Genomic DNA, 17,616 nt, shown 5'->3' with positions numbered 1-17,616 from the left:
GGCTGCACCGACATTGTTTTGGGCTATACCATTACTTATATTTCCAGAAAATCTCATTGGCGCAATCCCTTTATTCATCGTGTAAATATGCGGCGACACCTGTATTAGCCTAGAGAGCGATGCATTTCACGAGCGAGCGCTTTTTAGAGAAGTGATCGAGAGATCTCGCTGCACCGTGATCACACTGAGCGATGGGCGACTCCATAATCAGTTACCTGTGTTTGCAACACTGTACAAACAAACCAAGATGGCTACGACATCCTAGTTCCCGGCGGGTCCTTCATTTGGTGTTGTGTGCGCATTGCTCAATTTACCCGTTTGTGGAGTCGAATCGACGTATCTGTTCCCTGTCGAAAGGGTGATTGCTGCTGATTAGCTCATTTTGATCGGTGCCAAAGTTTCCAGCGATGAAACGGCGGAAACAGTAGCACTGTCGGTGCGAACGATTGGCCTGCCTAACGAGCCGCATAAGCCTTTTCGTAAGACAAAGAACCTTTCAAGCGATTCGGAGGTTTAATAAGAAAGTTTTTTTTGCGTAGCGGGCATCCGGCGTTACTCCGCTGCTACAGGTACGATATTTGACTATTGTCAAGTTTTATATAATGAACTCCGCACTGCGACACGAGTTCCAATATATCACAAGGCATCCCACAATTTGTAACGGCAGTAACGCCTGTCGTGCCTTCAGCAGCTAAATACGCATATTGTGCACTGATAGAATGAGGCTAAAAATTGTTAAGTTACCTGATCGGTGTGTTTTAGAATAAAAACAAAGGTGGGATCAGTTTGTGAGTCAGTGTGCACCTTTCTCTTTATAGTTAGCTGACCTATGTGACCAACTTGTCTGCATCTGATTTTTGTAGCAAGCAAGGTACAAGGCACGGTCCATGCATTGGAAGGCAGCAGTCCACCCATCGCCCGTAGGAATGCTCAACTCCGGTTAAACTGGAAATAAACAAACAACCAATCGGACCAAGTTGAGCTTCTTCCAACAGGTTTCCGGAATTTAGCGAGTCGTAGTATTAGGGTAAATGCATGAATTTTAAGCGAACACAACTAAGTGTGATTAAATTTAGCTGTGCGCGCAAAGTCGGAAAGCATACTAGCCGTACTGTGGCCAGGCAGAATGCTCCAAAATCTGGAATGACCACTGTTTGCAACTGCTTCTAAATTTCTTGCCAGCAAATAAACTGTCAGCTCAGCGCGCTGAATGAAAAAGAAACAGCATCTCCTGCTTACATTGCTGCTATAAAATTACGCTATCAAAACTATATGTCACCTCATGACAAAACATGTGTAATGATAAACTTCAGACCTTTCGAGCAATAGTTAGCGTCCATGCTACCTTTGCCTGCAGAGAAAAGTACACTAGCGAGAATATTCCTGCTGACCAACGCATTTGTAACAGTAATGAAGGGACAGGAAATAAACAAACAAAAGCAATTGAAGCTTGAGCATACATCAATAATTTATTACAGCACCTGCATAAACTGCGTACACTCCTCTATTTGAAACGCCAGCAACATATGTGAAATATAAAAAAGCAATAGTGTATTTGCCGGGAATAAAGAAGACGTCCCGGGTGAATTGCTTCCAATAAACCAGCCTAGTATCAATAACCTTTTTTCAATGCCTAAGATTCTTATCCATGTCGGTCACCGATGTGCGTCCTCTGCATTTTTAGGGAAACGATGAAATCCTTCCTTGCTGCGTTTCCAATGCGATGACACACATCATGGTACACAGCAAAATTGTTTCGACGCTGTTTTTTTTTCTTTTCCAGGTTTACACGCGGCGGCATCCCGAAGATTTGAGAACTACGAGGCAACGTTGCAGCGCACGCTGTAGTGTGAGAACCTGAGGCAGAGCCTAGATCGGCTGGTTCTCGGGGCGGCCGCTTGGGACGAGCATTAAGTTGGAGCAGCCACTCGTTTTTGCCGATTTTGTATGAAAGGGGTGCAATGGACTGAATGGCTAAAGGAAAGGCGGAGGCGGAGGTATGCTAATTAGGCGAAGTATTAAGTGGCAGAGGGTAAAAGAGATATGTAAGGAGAATTCATGGATTTATGAAGCGAAAAGACATGGCTTCGAGTAGCTTATCTAGGGACCGGTAGTGATAGCAGAGATATAAATCATTGACTGATTGCATTAGAACTAATATTAGTGGGTTCAGAAAATCGGGCCAGGTGGCTTTAGTAGGAGATAAGAATGCGCACATCAAGGATTTAGACAGATATACGGATTAGAACGGTTCTCTAGTGCAGGATCTGTTCGATGAACAAAAGCTCACAGCAATTAACAGGTAGAGTAAGTGCCATGGACAAGTAAAGTGGCAATGCGGAAACAGGCATTCATGCATCGACTATACCTTAGTATCAGAAGCGGTCTACGAACGATTAGACCAACTGATGATAGGTGAGTGAATGAATCAATAAACCTTGATTTTAAACACTGACTTGTCACTCTAGGTGCCCTTTATTCCAGGAACTCTCAGACCTGGATAGCACGCTGGGCCCGGGCGACGAGTTCGAGCTGGTCGACCAGGTCCGGCCGGGAGATCGCAGCTTCCCACGTTTTAGTGAGAATGTTTGTGTCTGCATCTGCTGCTGCTGGTTGTGTGGCTCTGATGCTCGCTCCGGTATTCTTGCATTGCAGTAGAAGGTGTGGCAGAGTGTCTGGCAAGTTGCAATGCGGACAGGTGTAGCAGTATAGCGTCACTAGGAAATGATGCAATCAGATGCCGTGGGCGAAGGTATTGCTTTGGAGTCGCCTGTGGTTGGTGTCTTCGTTTGTTAGTTTTGGATATGGGGAACAGTATAGCCTGCGTCCAAGCCGAAAGTGCTACAGTAGTGCTTGGCAAGTTATTGGTATGGTTTCTGTTTTCTCCGCTGATGTGGGTGGGTGAGACCTGTCTATAATCCCGTGCGGGGAGGTTCGGTTGACGCTTGCGCGGGCCGCGGTGTGTGCCGCTTCATTCCCTTTGAGGCCCTCGTGTCCAGGAACCCACATGATGCAGGTGTAGGGGAGAGGAGTGTCGCCGCGTTTCAGTATGCTGATCGCTTTGATGGAGATCCTGCCCTTCATGTAGTTGCGTGCCGCTGTCTGAGAGCCGGTGAAGACCACTATGGCATCCTCGCATGTTTTGGTGCCGAGTGCTATAGCAGCCTCCTCAGCTGTATCCGCGCGTTTGGCCAGAAATTTCGCCAACGTCATTGTCGTTGCCTTGTAATCTGTGGCACTGATGGCCAAGGCGTTTCGGCCCAGATACTTGGCTGCGTCCACGTAGCGCGCGCCCGGGTCGTTACGGTGCTTGTCACGGATGGCGTTTACCCTGGCAGTTCAAGATATAAGTTCCGAGAGACCTGGTGAACTTGTAGACATTATCAGAGCTTCGATGGGATCATTCCCTTAAGTTCGCCATTGAGTTGTAGGTTGGTTGGGTACCCTGCGCGTCGGAAGACTGCTCAACCTGTGGTAGAGTAACCTGTGGAACTTGAGTCTCTCGATCTGGTTGATGGGGTGTGCTTCCGCGAGTTCTTACTAAGAGTTGCGAACTCCCATGCAAAGCAATCGGTCAGTGGAGGCGGAAGGTGGCAGTCCTAGGGCGAGCTTCGCGATCGTTCGTATTAGGAGGTTTATATTGTTTCTCCGCTGTTTTCAGGCTGAGGTAAGGAGTTCCTCATGTAATACGGCTGTAAAGAAGAGATCGTACCATTCGCGAGGTGTTGTGCTCTTTGTTGAGGCGATTAGCCACCCGTCTTATGAAATGAGCGAGCTGTGTCATGGTGTTCTGTAGCCTAGGGAGTGCGGCGGAGCCGGGCCCGTCTTTGTGTATATGGAGCCCAAGGATTCAAAGGGAACCGACCTTCGGCATTAGGACTATCTGTGGAAGGACTTGTGGGTTCGGTGCATCGTGGCTTGTGAGTCTGCTCCGGGTGTGTGCCCTGAGCACTAGCAGCTCGGATTTGTCCGGGGCACAATAGAGCCCACAGATGCCGAGGAACCGATCGATGATGTTGACCACCTCCTAAAGACCTTCCTCCTGTTCGCCCGTGCTCACGCCTCTCGTCCACAGTGCGATATCATCTGCACATAGAGCATGACATATACCTGGGAAGGTGCCAAGGAGGCGGGGAAGCTTGAGAAAGGCCATGTTGAAGAGGAGTGGCGAAACTACCGAACCTTGCGGCGTACCCTTGTTAGGTAGGGGATATGTCTTGCTCCCGAGGTTGGCAATTCCTACCGTGGCCGCACGGTTGTTTAGGGAAGCGTGCATGTCAGCGCATGTTTTGGCGCCGCAGCCGATATCTTCTAGGTTACGGAGAATGGCTTCATGGCTCAAGTTATCGAAGGTGCCCTTCAGGTCTAGAGTTAGAATTGTTGAGTTGCTGTGTTTGCTCAAATGGTCCAGAATATCTTCTTTTAGCACGAAGAGAACATTCTCAGTCGATACCACCTGGCGGAAGCCGAACATGGTCTTGGGATAGCGATGGCTTTTTCGAGATGTGTGGTGAGCCACTCGTTGAGCATGTTTTCAAATAGTTTCCCGGCGCAGGGCTTAAGGAAGATGGGGTGGAGATTCGCGATGGAGATGGGTTCGCTACGCTTGGGCACCATGGTTGCCTCCGAGTGTTTTCAGGCAGTTGGTAGCTCGCCCTTAGTCCAGCAGTCACTGTAGCACCGAAGGAGAGCCGCCAATGCCCGGGGGGTAGCTGCCGAAGGTACTTGTTGGTGACGCTGACTTAGGTGACTCTGTCTTTGCCCGGGCTCGTATTGCGTGCTATGCTAGCGAGGACCACCTGTAACTCTGCCTCTGTGAAAGGGCGATCTAGCTCTTTGTTCGGCGCTCCTTGGTTCTCCCTGGGGCTAGAAAGGTTGGTGGCAGTCGTTTGCGGGCTAGATGACCCGTGTAGCTTCGTCTGAAGTTCTTGGAGTCGTTCGTCGTCTGTGCCGCCATAGTTGTGAATGAGTCGATTAATTGTATGTCTTTTTTGGGTCGTGGTGTAGGTGTCGTCGACCAAGGCTTGAAGTATATGCCGTCTTCTTTGTGTTGAGAGTCCTTTGAAGTTGGTCAAAGAAGGACCGCCAGTTCTGGCTCGCTAGCTGTTCAGCGTACTCTTGTGCTTGGGTGATTAATACGGCAATTTGTCGCTTGAGAATGCCGTTAAGCTTTTGCCGTCGTCATCGTTTGAGGAGCGATCACCGAGCCTCCCATATGTGCAGTAGATGATTATCCACCGCCGGATTGTCCTCGTCTAGTTGAACCGTCCTGGTGTGGCCGTCAGCCGCACCTCCGAAACCGTTTAGTCCAATTTCAATGTCTTCGATGTCCGAATTTTTGACAAGTTCCTTCCTGCACGCGTTCCAGTCTGTGAGTGGCGCCTTTCCTGTTTTGGGCGAGCGGTGAGACTGTTCAACTTCGATTTGAACTATGTAGTGATCGCTTCCTAGCGAGTCCGGGAGTCGGGTCCACGTGGCCTTCCACACGTCTCGAGTGAACGTGACGTCAGGATTGGTGTCCCTGGAAACGCTGTTGCCCACTCAGGTGCGTTGAAACTGGTCGTTCCATAGCGTCAGGCCGTGTTGCAGTGCGGCGTCATGAATCGGTGCCCATTTCTTGGTGGTGTTGGTGTAGCCCTAGGCCACACGTGAACAAGCCGGCTGCCGTTAACGCTCTTGCGAAGGTCCCGGAAGAAGTAGGCGAAGTGGGGCAGCTGCACCCGCGGCGGGTTGTAGATGTTGGCCACGTATAGGTTCTGTTGAGTCTTCCTAGCCGGAAACAACTCCACTATGGTGCGCTTGATTTCTTTGTTTTCAATTTTGTAAGGCTGTGCGGTTAGTGTCTTCTAGACAAGAAGTGTGGTGCGGGCGTTGTGTGACATAGTGTTGTAGCCGGGGAGCCTTACTTTCTGGGTATTTGTTTCCTGTAAGGCGGTTATGTTAGGAATGCAAATTTTGAGATATTCCTGCAGGTTGGCCGATCGGGGTCTATAGGATCTATAATTACAGTGCCAAATGCGGAGGTTGGGACGTGGTTCGTGCTGTCTACGTTTGGGAGCCACCGTGTTGGTATTTGTCTTCCGCCTGGAGTATGCTGTTTGGTGTTGTCGAGATAGAATCCACCGCGGATTCCACACGGACTGTCTTCCGTCCTTTGCGTTTGGTTCCTAACTGCTGCGCCAGCTGTTTAGGTGTTTTAGGTGTCACAAAATTCTTGTAAGCATACGTCATGAGGTTGTGTTATTGTGCCATCCAGTTTGGCGTCGATTGTGGCAACCGTGCAGGTTAGTGGTTTCACCTGTTTCACCTGTTTCATGAATTTAGTTATCACCTTTTCTTTCTTGGATTGTAGCGCGAAGTGACACAGACAGAGACTATAGAAGCAGACAGGACGAGCGCTGTCTGCAGAAGTTTCGTAGTGAGGGTTTCCTTGAAGACTTGTAGGTGTCGTGAAACCAGGTCGAGAATCTTCGCTTCATATGCTTGCAGCCACTCGTGTACCCGCTTCATTATTCTGGCTTCTACCTGTTTTAGCACTCTTTCTTCTATTCACTTCGCTACCCTGTCCTCGGGTTCTGGTGTGTTGCACTCGGCTGGCGGTCTTTGTTGTATCGTTCTCTCTAGATCCTGTATTTTATGTTCGAGAGTCCTCAGAGTCCTTGTCTCGTCCTAACTGCTCGTATTGCATGGGAACCTCGAGGCACTGCTTCGTTTGCCACGGCGGCGTAGGTGATTTACCTAGCGGAGCGAGGCCGTGACGAAGCACGGAATGTAGAGCTCGATCTTAGGATAGAGCGAGAGCGGCTCCCGTGAGGTCTTCGCTGAGGCTCCAGCCCCCGTGAGCTTCCCGAAGTGATAACCAGCTCGGGGAAGTCTTCGGTGCTCGAGCTCCAACGAAGGTCTCGGGCACGAGCGTTGTCAAGCTGCTCTTTACTGGACAGGGAGGCGGCCTGTTGCACAGAGTTTCTTCTTACATTCCTTGCCTGTCGTTTTGTGGTCCCCGCCGCAAATCTTGCACTTTGCGTGAAAGTCGTGTGCTTCCGTGACGCCGTCGCGCCCGCTTGTGTAGCAGACGTTGGCTCTCGGATCAGGACAAATGGTTTGTCGGTGTCCAATGGCGCCGCAGGTTCTGCAGTATTGGACGGACTTTTGGTATAGCTTTCATCTGTAGTCCCCGCTCTGGTACGTTACCGAATAAGGCACTTGCTATTCGTCAAAGGTGATAACCGCGGCTGTCGAAGATCCTAGCATACGCTCGCCAAGAACTGTGTATCTAGAGTCCACTCGAAGACCAATGATAGAGGAACATAAAAAAAGACTGAGTAGCGATCATAATTGTTTAACCCTAATATTTTTGAGAGATACACGAAAAATGAACCAATTGCCAGAAGATTTGTAAAAATAAACGAAAATCAAATAACAGAGATCGCGAAAGAACAGAGGAGGAAGTGGAGGGGTTTCCTACGAAAGTTTTGAAATATAAGGAAATGGTAGACGCTATGCAAAAGGAGATAAGACAGACACGGCAAGAAAAGTTGTTGGATTGGAAAGCGGAAACCACGTAAGGGGTTGAACATGGAAATAAAGCAAGCTATAGAAGAGCATAAATAAGCAGGCGTGAATAGATCATTGAGAAGCCGAAAAATTGGGATTACACGAAGACGTGTTCCTTAGATGGAACAAATACATAGAAAAAGGTGGCGAGTGAGTTCGTGCAAGAGAGAATGAGAAAGAGAGAGAAAACATTTATTTCAGCCATCGAGGTCGTTGCTCGTGAGGTCGAGTGGGTGGTATACTTATTCCAGGACTCCACTGGCCATGGATGCTCGACGAGCTTGCCGGACGAGTGTTTCTTGACCTGCCAGAGTATCGCCGGTCAGCTGTACTTCCCATCGCTCAAATGACGTGATAGGCATCTTTAAATGTCGAGATTGGCCCCCGCACCCCCACAACATATTGTTGAGTGTAGGGCGTGTGTCGCCGCACCAGAGGCAGATGCCAAAACACGGTAGTGGATATATTTTGCTGTACCTGTGTAGATTTGGAAATGTGTTTGTTAGGATAAGCCTGAGAACTACTGCCTCTTCAGTGCTGAGCTTTTTGTGAGGGGAAGACTAAATACTCGAGGCGTTCGCCGTAATTGGACGGCAGGGGCACTATGGTACGATTAGTTTTGATTTTGATTAGACTGATGGGACGATTAGTTTTGCCCCACTCGGTTGGTAAGCGCTCGAGCTAAGGCGTTCGTCCTTTCGTTACCCTCCAGTCCAGCGTAGCTTGGCGTACACGTGCTTCGATGGGATTCTTCCAGCCTCGGGCCCAGGATCTGAGTGGCCGCAGCGGTGTTTGTCCATTGCTAAAGTTACGGCAGGCCTGTAGCGAGTCGGTAACAACGTGAACGTCCCGGCCCACCTTGTCTTGTTGTTTTATTGCTAGCGCCGCGGCTATGGCATAAGCCACAGCTGGGGTCTTTGCCCGACGGAGGCCGCGAGGGTCAATGAGTTCTCTTCCGTTCATGGCGGCTACCGGGAAGAGGCCCCCTTCGGGCTACGCCACCACTTCCACGTGCGTTACGTACGGGGCACCCTTGTATTGTCGCCGCTGTCGGTCAATGCAAGCCTTATTTGCCCTTTGCGGAGCTCATGACTCATGTGCTTCGGGGTGGTGCTCGCCTTGATCCTGCTTCTGACCTCGGGCAGGAGTGATCGTTATCGTCGAGGGTGCGGAGCTCCGTTGCCTTTCCGGTCCTGTGGAGGATGGCTTTGCCCTACGCCGTGTGCTGTAGTCTGGCTTTTCTCGAAAGCAGTACCACGTCCAACAGCTCGACGAAGGTGTTGTGTATCCCGAGAGCCACTAACGTCTCGTTTGAGGTGGTGACGGGTAGACCCAGGGCCATTTTGTACGCGCCTCTGATGATGGCATCGACTAGTTATTGGTCTCGTTTGTTTAGCGAGTGCTGGTGATGCGGCATGCCATACGGCCCTCCGCTAACCACCAGGGCCTGCACGAAGCGGAGCGTGTCCTCTTCTCACATGCCCTTGTGGCTTCTTGCTATTCTTTTGATAATCCGCGAGATTTTGTTCGTGGCGAACCTTAGAGTTTGAATGATGTGGAAGGCTTTCAGGTTGCTCTGGATCCAGGAACCCAGAATGCTGGTCTTACTGTTCTCCGTGGTGTTCTGGCTCTCTAGACAGAGGTCGATGCGACCGGATGACTTGTAGATTTCTCCTTCGTGCACCCGGATCCCCTCGGACTTCTCGGGAGCGCAACGCCTCCCGCTCGCTGCCTCAAATTTCTCTACGGTCGTCGCGGTCTCCTGAAGCGCCGGCTCCTTTTGTGCGAGGGAGCCATTGCTGGCCAGGAGCGTGTGATGTCGTCTGCGTACAGGACATAACCTAGGTCCGGGAACTTCCGCAGCTCTTTGGTCAGCGATGTTGAACAGAATCGTGGAGACAATCGCCCCTTGCGGCGTTCCTTTGTTCAGCACGTAGATATTTACCGATCGAGTCTGGCCTATTCCTAGGGTCACCGTTCTGCCAGTCAGGAACGATGTTAAAGATGCGCTCCCCGCAGCTGATGTTCAGTTTCTTGAGAACGGCCTCCTTAGACATGTTATCCAAAGCCCCTTTCAGCGCTAATGCGAGGAGGAGGTGTGGTGCTCTCTTCGAGACGCCCTCAAAGAATTTTTCCCTTAGGATTAGGAAAGCATCTTGCGCAGAGTCCCGGCCTGAAGCTCAGCATGGTTTGCGAGAAGAGGTCGCAGTCTTCTTTGTATTGTTGGAGGCGCTCTTCGTTGACCCTCTCGTACAGCTTGCCGAGGTAAGAAGTCAGCGAGATGGGACGCAGGGCGTTGATCGCGGGCTTCTTGCCGGGCTTGGGATTAGTCACAATTTCCGCGCGTTTCCACTCGTTCGTGCAAGAGAAAATGAAGTGTCCAAGTAAATACTGAGTGCATAACATTCGCAAAAGAGACAAAGGCGCACCAAAAAGATTCTCGAACCATGTAAGAGCACTCCACTTCCAATTAAATATTCGCAAACGGCTATAAGGAATGAATGCGGTAACATCTTCGAAGGAAACGATGGGCTGTGGTACATCAGACACGTCATTAGGGTCAACTTTGACACGGAGAAAAGCGTAGTTTATACTCATCAAAGAGATCAGCAGCTATAGAAGAGCGAGAGATCAAAATTTAGCATTGAAAGCTTTTGCTGAAAAAAGGAAGCAGAATAACATATCCTTAATAACAAGGCTGCAGGATTCGATGAAATCCCAATACAGTTAATCAAAAACCTCGGTCCAGAGAGCAAGGCACTGCTTACAAATGGTACAGAGCAAGTAATCAGAAAGAAGAAAATTCCGGCTGGATGACGTAAAAGCAATGTGAACCTAATCCTCAAAGGCAAAGGCGATAAAAACAAGACAAATTTGTCCAAGCCAATTACGGTAACGTCGGTGATAAGCAGGGTGTCCCAACTACCATGCACCAAGATTTTAAAATATGCAAACGCCTCGTAGCTAGACAAAAGCAAGGTAACGTTGTTTGCCGTCGCTTGGAGATACTCAGAGTATTTGTTACACCCCGCCTAATTTTATAATTAGTCTTAAACGATTAACTTCTCAAATAGCAAAAGTAAATAAAAGGTGTTACTGAGAAAATTGTAGAGCAACTTCAAAAATGCCTGATACAGATGTTTGTTGTTCAATACGTGCTGCATAAAACTTTTCCCGAGCGCGAAAGAAGCGCCCTAATACACAGAAAGTGCCTCAAGCGACCAGTAGCGCAGCAATGGCTCAGAACAATACTGCGCCGATTCTACATGCGTAGCGCCTATGTTTCTTTAATAATCGGCCCAACTTAGCTGAAACACCCTGTAGATTTTAGACTTACAATTTTTGTCGACTACTCATACAGGGTGTACCAGGCGACATAAATTTATCGAAGCTGTTCAACACACAATATTTAAAAAAGCAGCTGCAATAAGATCCGACGTTAAGACCTATGCTGTTCAGGCATCAAAGGTCTGACCTGTGGTCTTTGTATAATAGTATAGCTTGCACCATTATTTTTTTATTCTTGCATTTTCATTGACCAGCTTGGCTAAAATAGCTGGGCCACCCCATATAATATCTATATAGACCAAATCTTCCAACTATGTTTCGTCAGGCGATATTATTCTGATCATAATAAACACTCACGGCTGAGGGTTGTTAATAGTCAGTTTGTTGAAGATGTCTATAAAAATTTATTGCATCCATTATGCATACGGGAACATACGTAGGGAACTTTACATGGAAAATCATGCATGCCGATGCAAGCAGTCAAAAAATCTCAAATGCATGTAGCCTTGAATCTTTATGTAAGACTGCATGAGCATTTGTGCACATGCACATTTAAGAAATACTACAGTTACATGAAATACATCAGCTTAAATGAAATGTGCGAGCTATCTGCTATTCACAAATTAGTTTAAATTTTTCTTTACACACCGCAGGTAAAAAATGTTGAATGTATATTATGTATATGCACCTATTGCTTCTCATGTGCACTTATGCACTAATATCAATAGTTAATAATTCTTCCGAACCAACTGCACTCTCATATGTTGCATAAACAGAAAAAAAATTGAACCAATTTCACTAGTGCTGAATCATGCACTGTAAAAAAGAAAGCAGTTGCACCGATATTTAGCTAACTCTCTTTATTGCGCAATATAATGTATTTATTTAAATACAGGTCTTATGCTTCCATCAAAAGAAACTATTTACATATATGCAGACTACTTCCCTTTGGCAAGCAAGGTTGCTGGATGGCCTTGACCGTCGTGTCAATGGTTCCTAAGGCGCTGCAAATGTACGCTGCAAATAAGCAGATGCAACAGTGTACGGCAAAACCAATTGTGTATTCTTTGTATGTTCAGTAAACAGCTAAACATACTGGCTCAAACCACTTTAGTATATACTTAATGCGGTTTAACTATGACTAATGGCTGCTTGTCAATACAAATCAGTAATATACAATGTTTAATGTTATGGTATGATGAACAATTAAACAGTCACAATTGCTGCTGGTGCTGCAGCAACAGGATGTTCCTTTTATGACAAGCTCATACATGACACATTATTCTACTTATCAGAAATGATCTCTATACCGATTGCTGAAACAAGGCTACCCAGTTTGACTGTATGTACATTTTTTTTTTGGCTGGTAATTAAAGATCCCCGCACAGAATGATATGCTGAGAATAGTGACTGGAGTATTGACAGTCTCATGCCAAAGATTATTATTTATTTGCCTTAATACACATTGGAATGTATTTCTCGTACTCTTAAATGAATACATCATTCAATAGAAAGCAGATGGATTCATTTTATTGATATGGTCACTTCTTAGTTTCTTATAGAACATGTGCAGACGCGGTTACAAGTTAGATATACCACATGAGCATCACAAGTACCACGTGAGTACTTTCTGTGTCATGGCACGACAAGTATGCACCACCTGGGAAACAAAACTGAATCTATAGTACGAATGAATGCTATCACAGTAAATTATTTAAAATGCTCTCAAGCATGAGTACGTTTTCTAGGGTTTCGAGGTTCAGGGCTTTTTGTTAACGCAAAACAATTTAGGAAGAAATGTCATGTCAGTATGCTTCACTTAGATTTTTTTTTCAAAGTATGGTACCATTTTGTCTCAATTTTTTTGTGAGGTGAAACGTTTCAAAAATATGTTTAATAGAGATTCCCTGGACACCTTGAATGACATATAACAAGATAGCTTACCTATATTGACACTTTCAATTTCCCTTAACTTTTCCCAGTTCTTGCCTGGCAGTCTATAACACCCACAGTTAAAGTGAAATAAAAAATATTGTGGATGATGTTTGCCAAGTTACTCCCCGTTCATAATATTTAGAGAAAATGAATAACACGTCAGTCACTTGACATGAACTATTAGATTCAAATGAATTAAATCCCTCGTTTAATAAAGGTGACAAGGCCTTGGGCAAGTTCGTAATTCATGGCAACACGAGCACAGCACGGAAGACAAGGGCACAGAAAGACACACACGTAAAGCATATGCAACAATGCGAAGGAAAGCTACTCATTGAGTATTACTTTACCGTTCCTTAGTAGCTTTATATAGAATTTGCTATCATTGCTTATGTGTCCAGTCAACTTGGTCTACTTTTAACTATAGGCCATGCCAATATGAATCAGTATCATTATGATGTTTCATTATGTTACAGTATGACCAGAAGTTAGACAACCGTAATGGTCGCCGGTGCCAGCAACGGTACGTTTCGTTTCAAGACAGGTTCATGTGACATATAGTAAACTTATCAAAACAAGAAACAAATGCGAGAACCCCAAACGATTCTTAAAATAATATTTGCTGCAACAAAGACACCCGGCTAGACTGTGCACATTTTCGGCTGTTAATGCAATATGCCTGTGCCGAACGAACATGCTCAGAATAGTGACAGCAGTTTTGAACAATAACGTCAAGAATTTCATTTCCGCTTAGAACAGTCTGCAATGTATCTTTTCTCCTACTCGGAGATTAATACATTTGCCACACTTTGAGTAGAATGCACATGGATGGGGTGTATTGATAAGGTTACTTTTAAGCTAAAACATGTTACGATCTCTTACGTGCGTTGATAAGGGTAGAACAAGTGCAATGTGCACTAAATTATTTTAATAATCTGTGGGTTAGCTATCACGAAAAAACCACCAAATGGATAATTTGTCTTTTTTTGTACAGCGCATTTAGTATACAATCTGTCCGAGACGGTCGCGCTACATTTTATTTATTTATTCTATTTCATGTTCAAATACTGCAGCCCTGTTCGGGGCTATTGCAGGAGTGGAGTGCAGCAAACATAAGAAACAGAAACAAATGCAGTTGAACATAATAGGTAAAAAAAAAACAAGGGAAACAATCTTATCACACTAGTGCTTCTACAAAGTCAGGCAGTGTCAATTCACGAACACAACCGGGTAACTCGTCCCAGCAGTCGACAACTCTCGGGAAATAGCTGTGTTTGAACATGTTAGCACGTGCAAAGAAATGCTTTAGGTTGAGGGTGTAGCAACGTCTGATTATAAGAGCACTGTGATATGTGATGTAATCATCAGCAGATAGTTGATAGCATGAGTGAATATTTGAATGTAACAGCTTCATGGAATCTATATGTCACCTTGTGCATAGAAGAGATAAATTCAAGGAATTCATTTCAGATGAGGGCGAGAAATCACGATCGCAGCGATGACAAATGAAGCGAACAGCCTTCCTTTGCACCGATTCCATTTTGTTGATGTCGCACACTTTATACGGGTTCTAGACGCATGAAGCGTAGTCTAATACAGGACGAAAGAGGGTTTTATACAATAGTAATTTGGTGTGTTTTGGAGATTTAGATAATGTTCGTCTCAAGTAACCTAATTTTTTTAGTGCTATAGATGTGATGTGATCAATATGCTGGGACCACTGCATGTTGTGCGTGAAGAAATACTCCAAGGTGTTTGCACACCTGTGCCCGGGGAACTAGTGTGCTATTGAAAGCGTACATGTAACAGTAATAAAACCGGAACAGTTATTACGCGTGTCAAGGATTCATACTATGCACGATTGTCAAAATGCGAATCTGCGCCAGCAGCTGTCTATATAACCAGCCTATAAACAGCGAATAACAGCACGTAAACTGCAGAACGCCAAAGGATCCAAAGGCGCCTAACGCGTTCTAAATAGCCGGGGAAATAAGTTCTACTGCTAAACTGTTCATAAAAGAGACCCGAAAAAAGAGAAACCTAACTAAATAAATGTCGAACCCAATGCCTTCCACTTGAAAGGTGCAAAGGCATTTCCCCGAGCGTCTAATTTATTGTTCTCTAAAATTTTCGGTTAAATTTTGAAGCTGCGAATGACTAAACTTATCGCAGACGGTGATATAGAGGTTATAAACATGATAAAGTGCCTCAGAAGGGCTGGCCAACGGGAGACTACAAACTAATACATACCCAACGCCAGCTAAGTTACACCAGTGGTACCCTACACTATACTCCCCGCAATGCCCACACTGTGGAGAGGTAGCTAACCTCTACCACGTGGTGTGGGCTTGCCAATTTAATCCCGTAGTTGACCCCATTCCAAATCCCTCAAAAGAGCAGTGGGAGGCTATTCTGCTCAGCGATGATCTTGACCGTCAGCACTGGCTGGTGGGGAGGGCCAGCCCAGCAGCAGTAACCAGTGGGCTACCGGGCTTGGCGGCCCACCCACGAGTTCTACGAATATCCTGCAAATAAAGGTGTTTTCAATCAATCAATTTCAATAGGAGGACCTACTTCGTCAAAGGCGAATAGTTTGACGAAGATAGGTACTCCTATCAAAACGTTGGCCAGCCTTTCTGAGGCACTTTATCCTTCTTTATAACCTTTATATTGTTACGCGAAGGACGAGTCAGTAAGACGAGTAACTATCTAGAGGTTATATTTACAAGAGCGGTTGCAGCACTGACCGGTTAGATTCACCGCGCGAGCCAAGTTCGTTCTTCCTTCTCTTTGCTCGAGTGATGGCGCCCACGCGCCTCGTTCAAACAATCCAATGCCACACGTGTGTAGCAATATCACAGTGTGCTATTCCATATGTCAGCCCCTTTCTTGATTTTTAGCTTATCGCAGGTTTCGTGTTCCGAAAGCTTTTGCAGTTGCATATTTTAGACTGGTTGCCAGGAGCCTCATAAATACTGCTACTTTTACCCTAGGAAAACGGCAACGCACGCACTACTGATGCATGCCCCGCGAACACGGCATTTTATCCGAGTACGCTAGCCTTCATTCAACTGTACGCCTCTGTTTGAAAATTCCTCACGCGAACATAATTTCGAGGTATACGCGAAAAGCGCCTCACGAGAATTTCACTACGTATGCGAGCAGCGTTTATGGCGACCCGATCGAGCGCCACGAAACGTGATCTACCCACAGTGGCTGCTGAACAGACACAATCCGCGTAGTCGCGGCTCAGAATCAAGGTAAAGCATGGTGCATTTTCCTTTTTTTGCACATTAACTATGACGCTAAAATCATCAAGTGTGAACAATCGCTTGCCGTAAAACATTCCATGTAGTAGAAACGAGACCAACAGCGCGTTATCAAATCATGTAAACGACAAATCGACACTATGCCCGAGTCGCCTACGTTACATGCAGCCGGTTGGCGATACGAAATTTGCTCACCTAAAAATTTGCTGTTGGCGAAAAACATCTTTACTAAAACTTACCGTTCAGTGTAGTTGACGTGTGATGTCGCAAAGAATACGCGAATAGAGAGACACCAAGGTACAGGCAGACACCGCACACTCACAGAATGAAGTATCAACTGCACACAGCCGCAACAAGTGTTGACGTGCCTGGTGCAGTCGCAGAGGATTCAAGCTCACGCGAACAGATGATGCGCCGCCGTTGCTGCCATTGCGCATGCGCAGGCACTCAGGGCGACGAGGGCATGCGTGCTCCTATAATTTCGAACTCCTTTTCCCTTTTGATTTCCTTTCTCGCTCTTTCTCTCGCTCTGCGATGCCACGCTCGTGAGACGGGTTGCTTTTCTTTTTCGTTTTTCAGCGCTTTTTCTATGAATAAAGGAAATACGTTGGCGCGCTGTATATTACAAACGCTGTGGGCTATCGTATGGAACTGGAACGCAGACTTGGATGAAGTCACTGTTTGTAAATGTTGTTGCAAGGCCCGTCAGGCGCTTGCATTATCACCAACTGCGATGACTGATAGAGTGCGTTTCTAGCATAACTTCCAGCGTATCGCCAAATGGGCTGGCTGCGCACATTTGTCTTTTCCGATGATAAGTCAAAGGAATGAATACAGTTATGACATACGCATTTGCTCGGCCGCGCAGGCATACCGCCTGCGAAGGAATGGGTGGGCTGAGAGGATCTGGCACATATAAGTGAACGAGAAAGTTTGATGAGTTATAGTGTAGAATATCAGTCTACGAAAAACCACCCGATGTTAGCAGTGCGTTCAATGTGGCTGGTTGGCTCATCTTTAGAATAAAAACCGGAGCAGTGCAACACAGTACGAGCGAGTAAACAGGACAGCGCTGTGTCCTGTTTACTCGCTCATCCTGTGTTGCGCTGTTTCTGTTCTTATTCACTCGATGTTAGTGATGTCGTTGAGATAAGAGAACACCTTGAAAAGTATCGGAGAATAGAACGACACACAACGCGCACACTACATGCGCGATATCGGTTCATCGCGCACTCACAAAGTCTGCGTTGTTAGCTACAAACATTAAGAGTGTCTGTGCTCTTAGCTTGATGCTTATTTGGAATTCGCTTGCCACTAAATTTGGCATTGATAACATCTATTATCACGATTAGATCGGCGTTTTGTTTTATTTATTATACTGCCGCAAAAGTAATGCTATGGCAACTGTGAAGCCTGTCTTGGTATTGCCTAGTGCGACTGCGTAGTTCATATGAGGTCAGCAAATACGGAAGTATACACTTTGTGTATACTAATGTCTATAAATAGGCTTTACAGTAATCTCAGCAATATACCACTCCAGTTGCATATATCTAAGTAGTTCTGTATTATC

The 17,616-nt window shown here is 46.3% G+C and overlaps 1 protein-coding gene across 1 annotated transcript in view; it reads right to left on the bottom strand.

Moving 5' to 3' along the window:
- Positions 1–11,304: 11,304 nt before the first annotated feature.
- The window catches only part of LOC126532007 (uncharacterized), a 73,696-nt gene continuing 67,384 nt past the window's right edge, over positions 11,305–17,616 (bottom strand). Inside the window, exon 4 of the mRNA XM_072288087.1 lies at positions 11,305–11,859. Within this exon, the coding sequence (XP_072144188.1) occupies positions 11,762–11,859 (98 nt within the window). The 3' untranslated portion in view covers positions 11,305–11,761. The remainder of the gene's footprint in view (positions 11,860–17,616) is intronic.

The sequence above is a fragment of the Dermacentor andersoni genome, chromosome 5 (genome assembly GCF_023375885.2).
Source record: "Dermacentor andersoni chromosome 5, qqDerAnde1_hic_scaffold, whole genome shotgun sequence".
NCBI classification, from domain to species: domain Eukaryota; kingdom Metazoa; phylum Arthropoda; class Arachnida; order Ixodida; family Ixodidae; genus Dermacentor; species Dermacentor andersoni.
The sequence above is the reverse complement of the archived record's forward strand: the minus strand, read 5'-3'. Positions and strand labels throughout refer to the sequence as shown.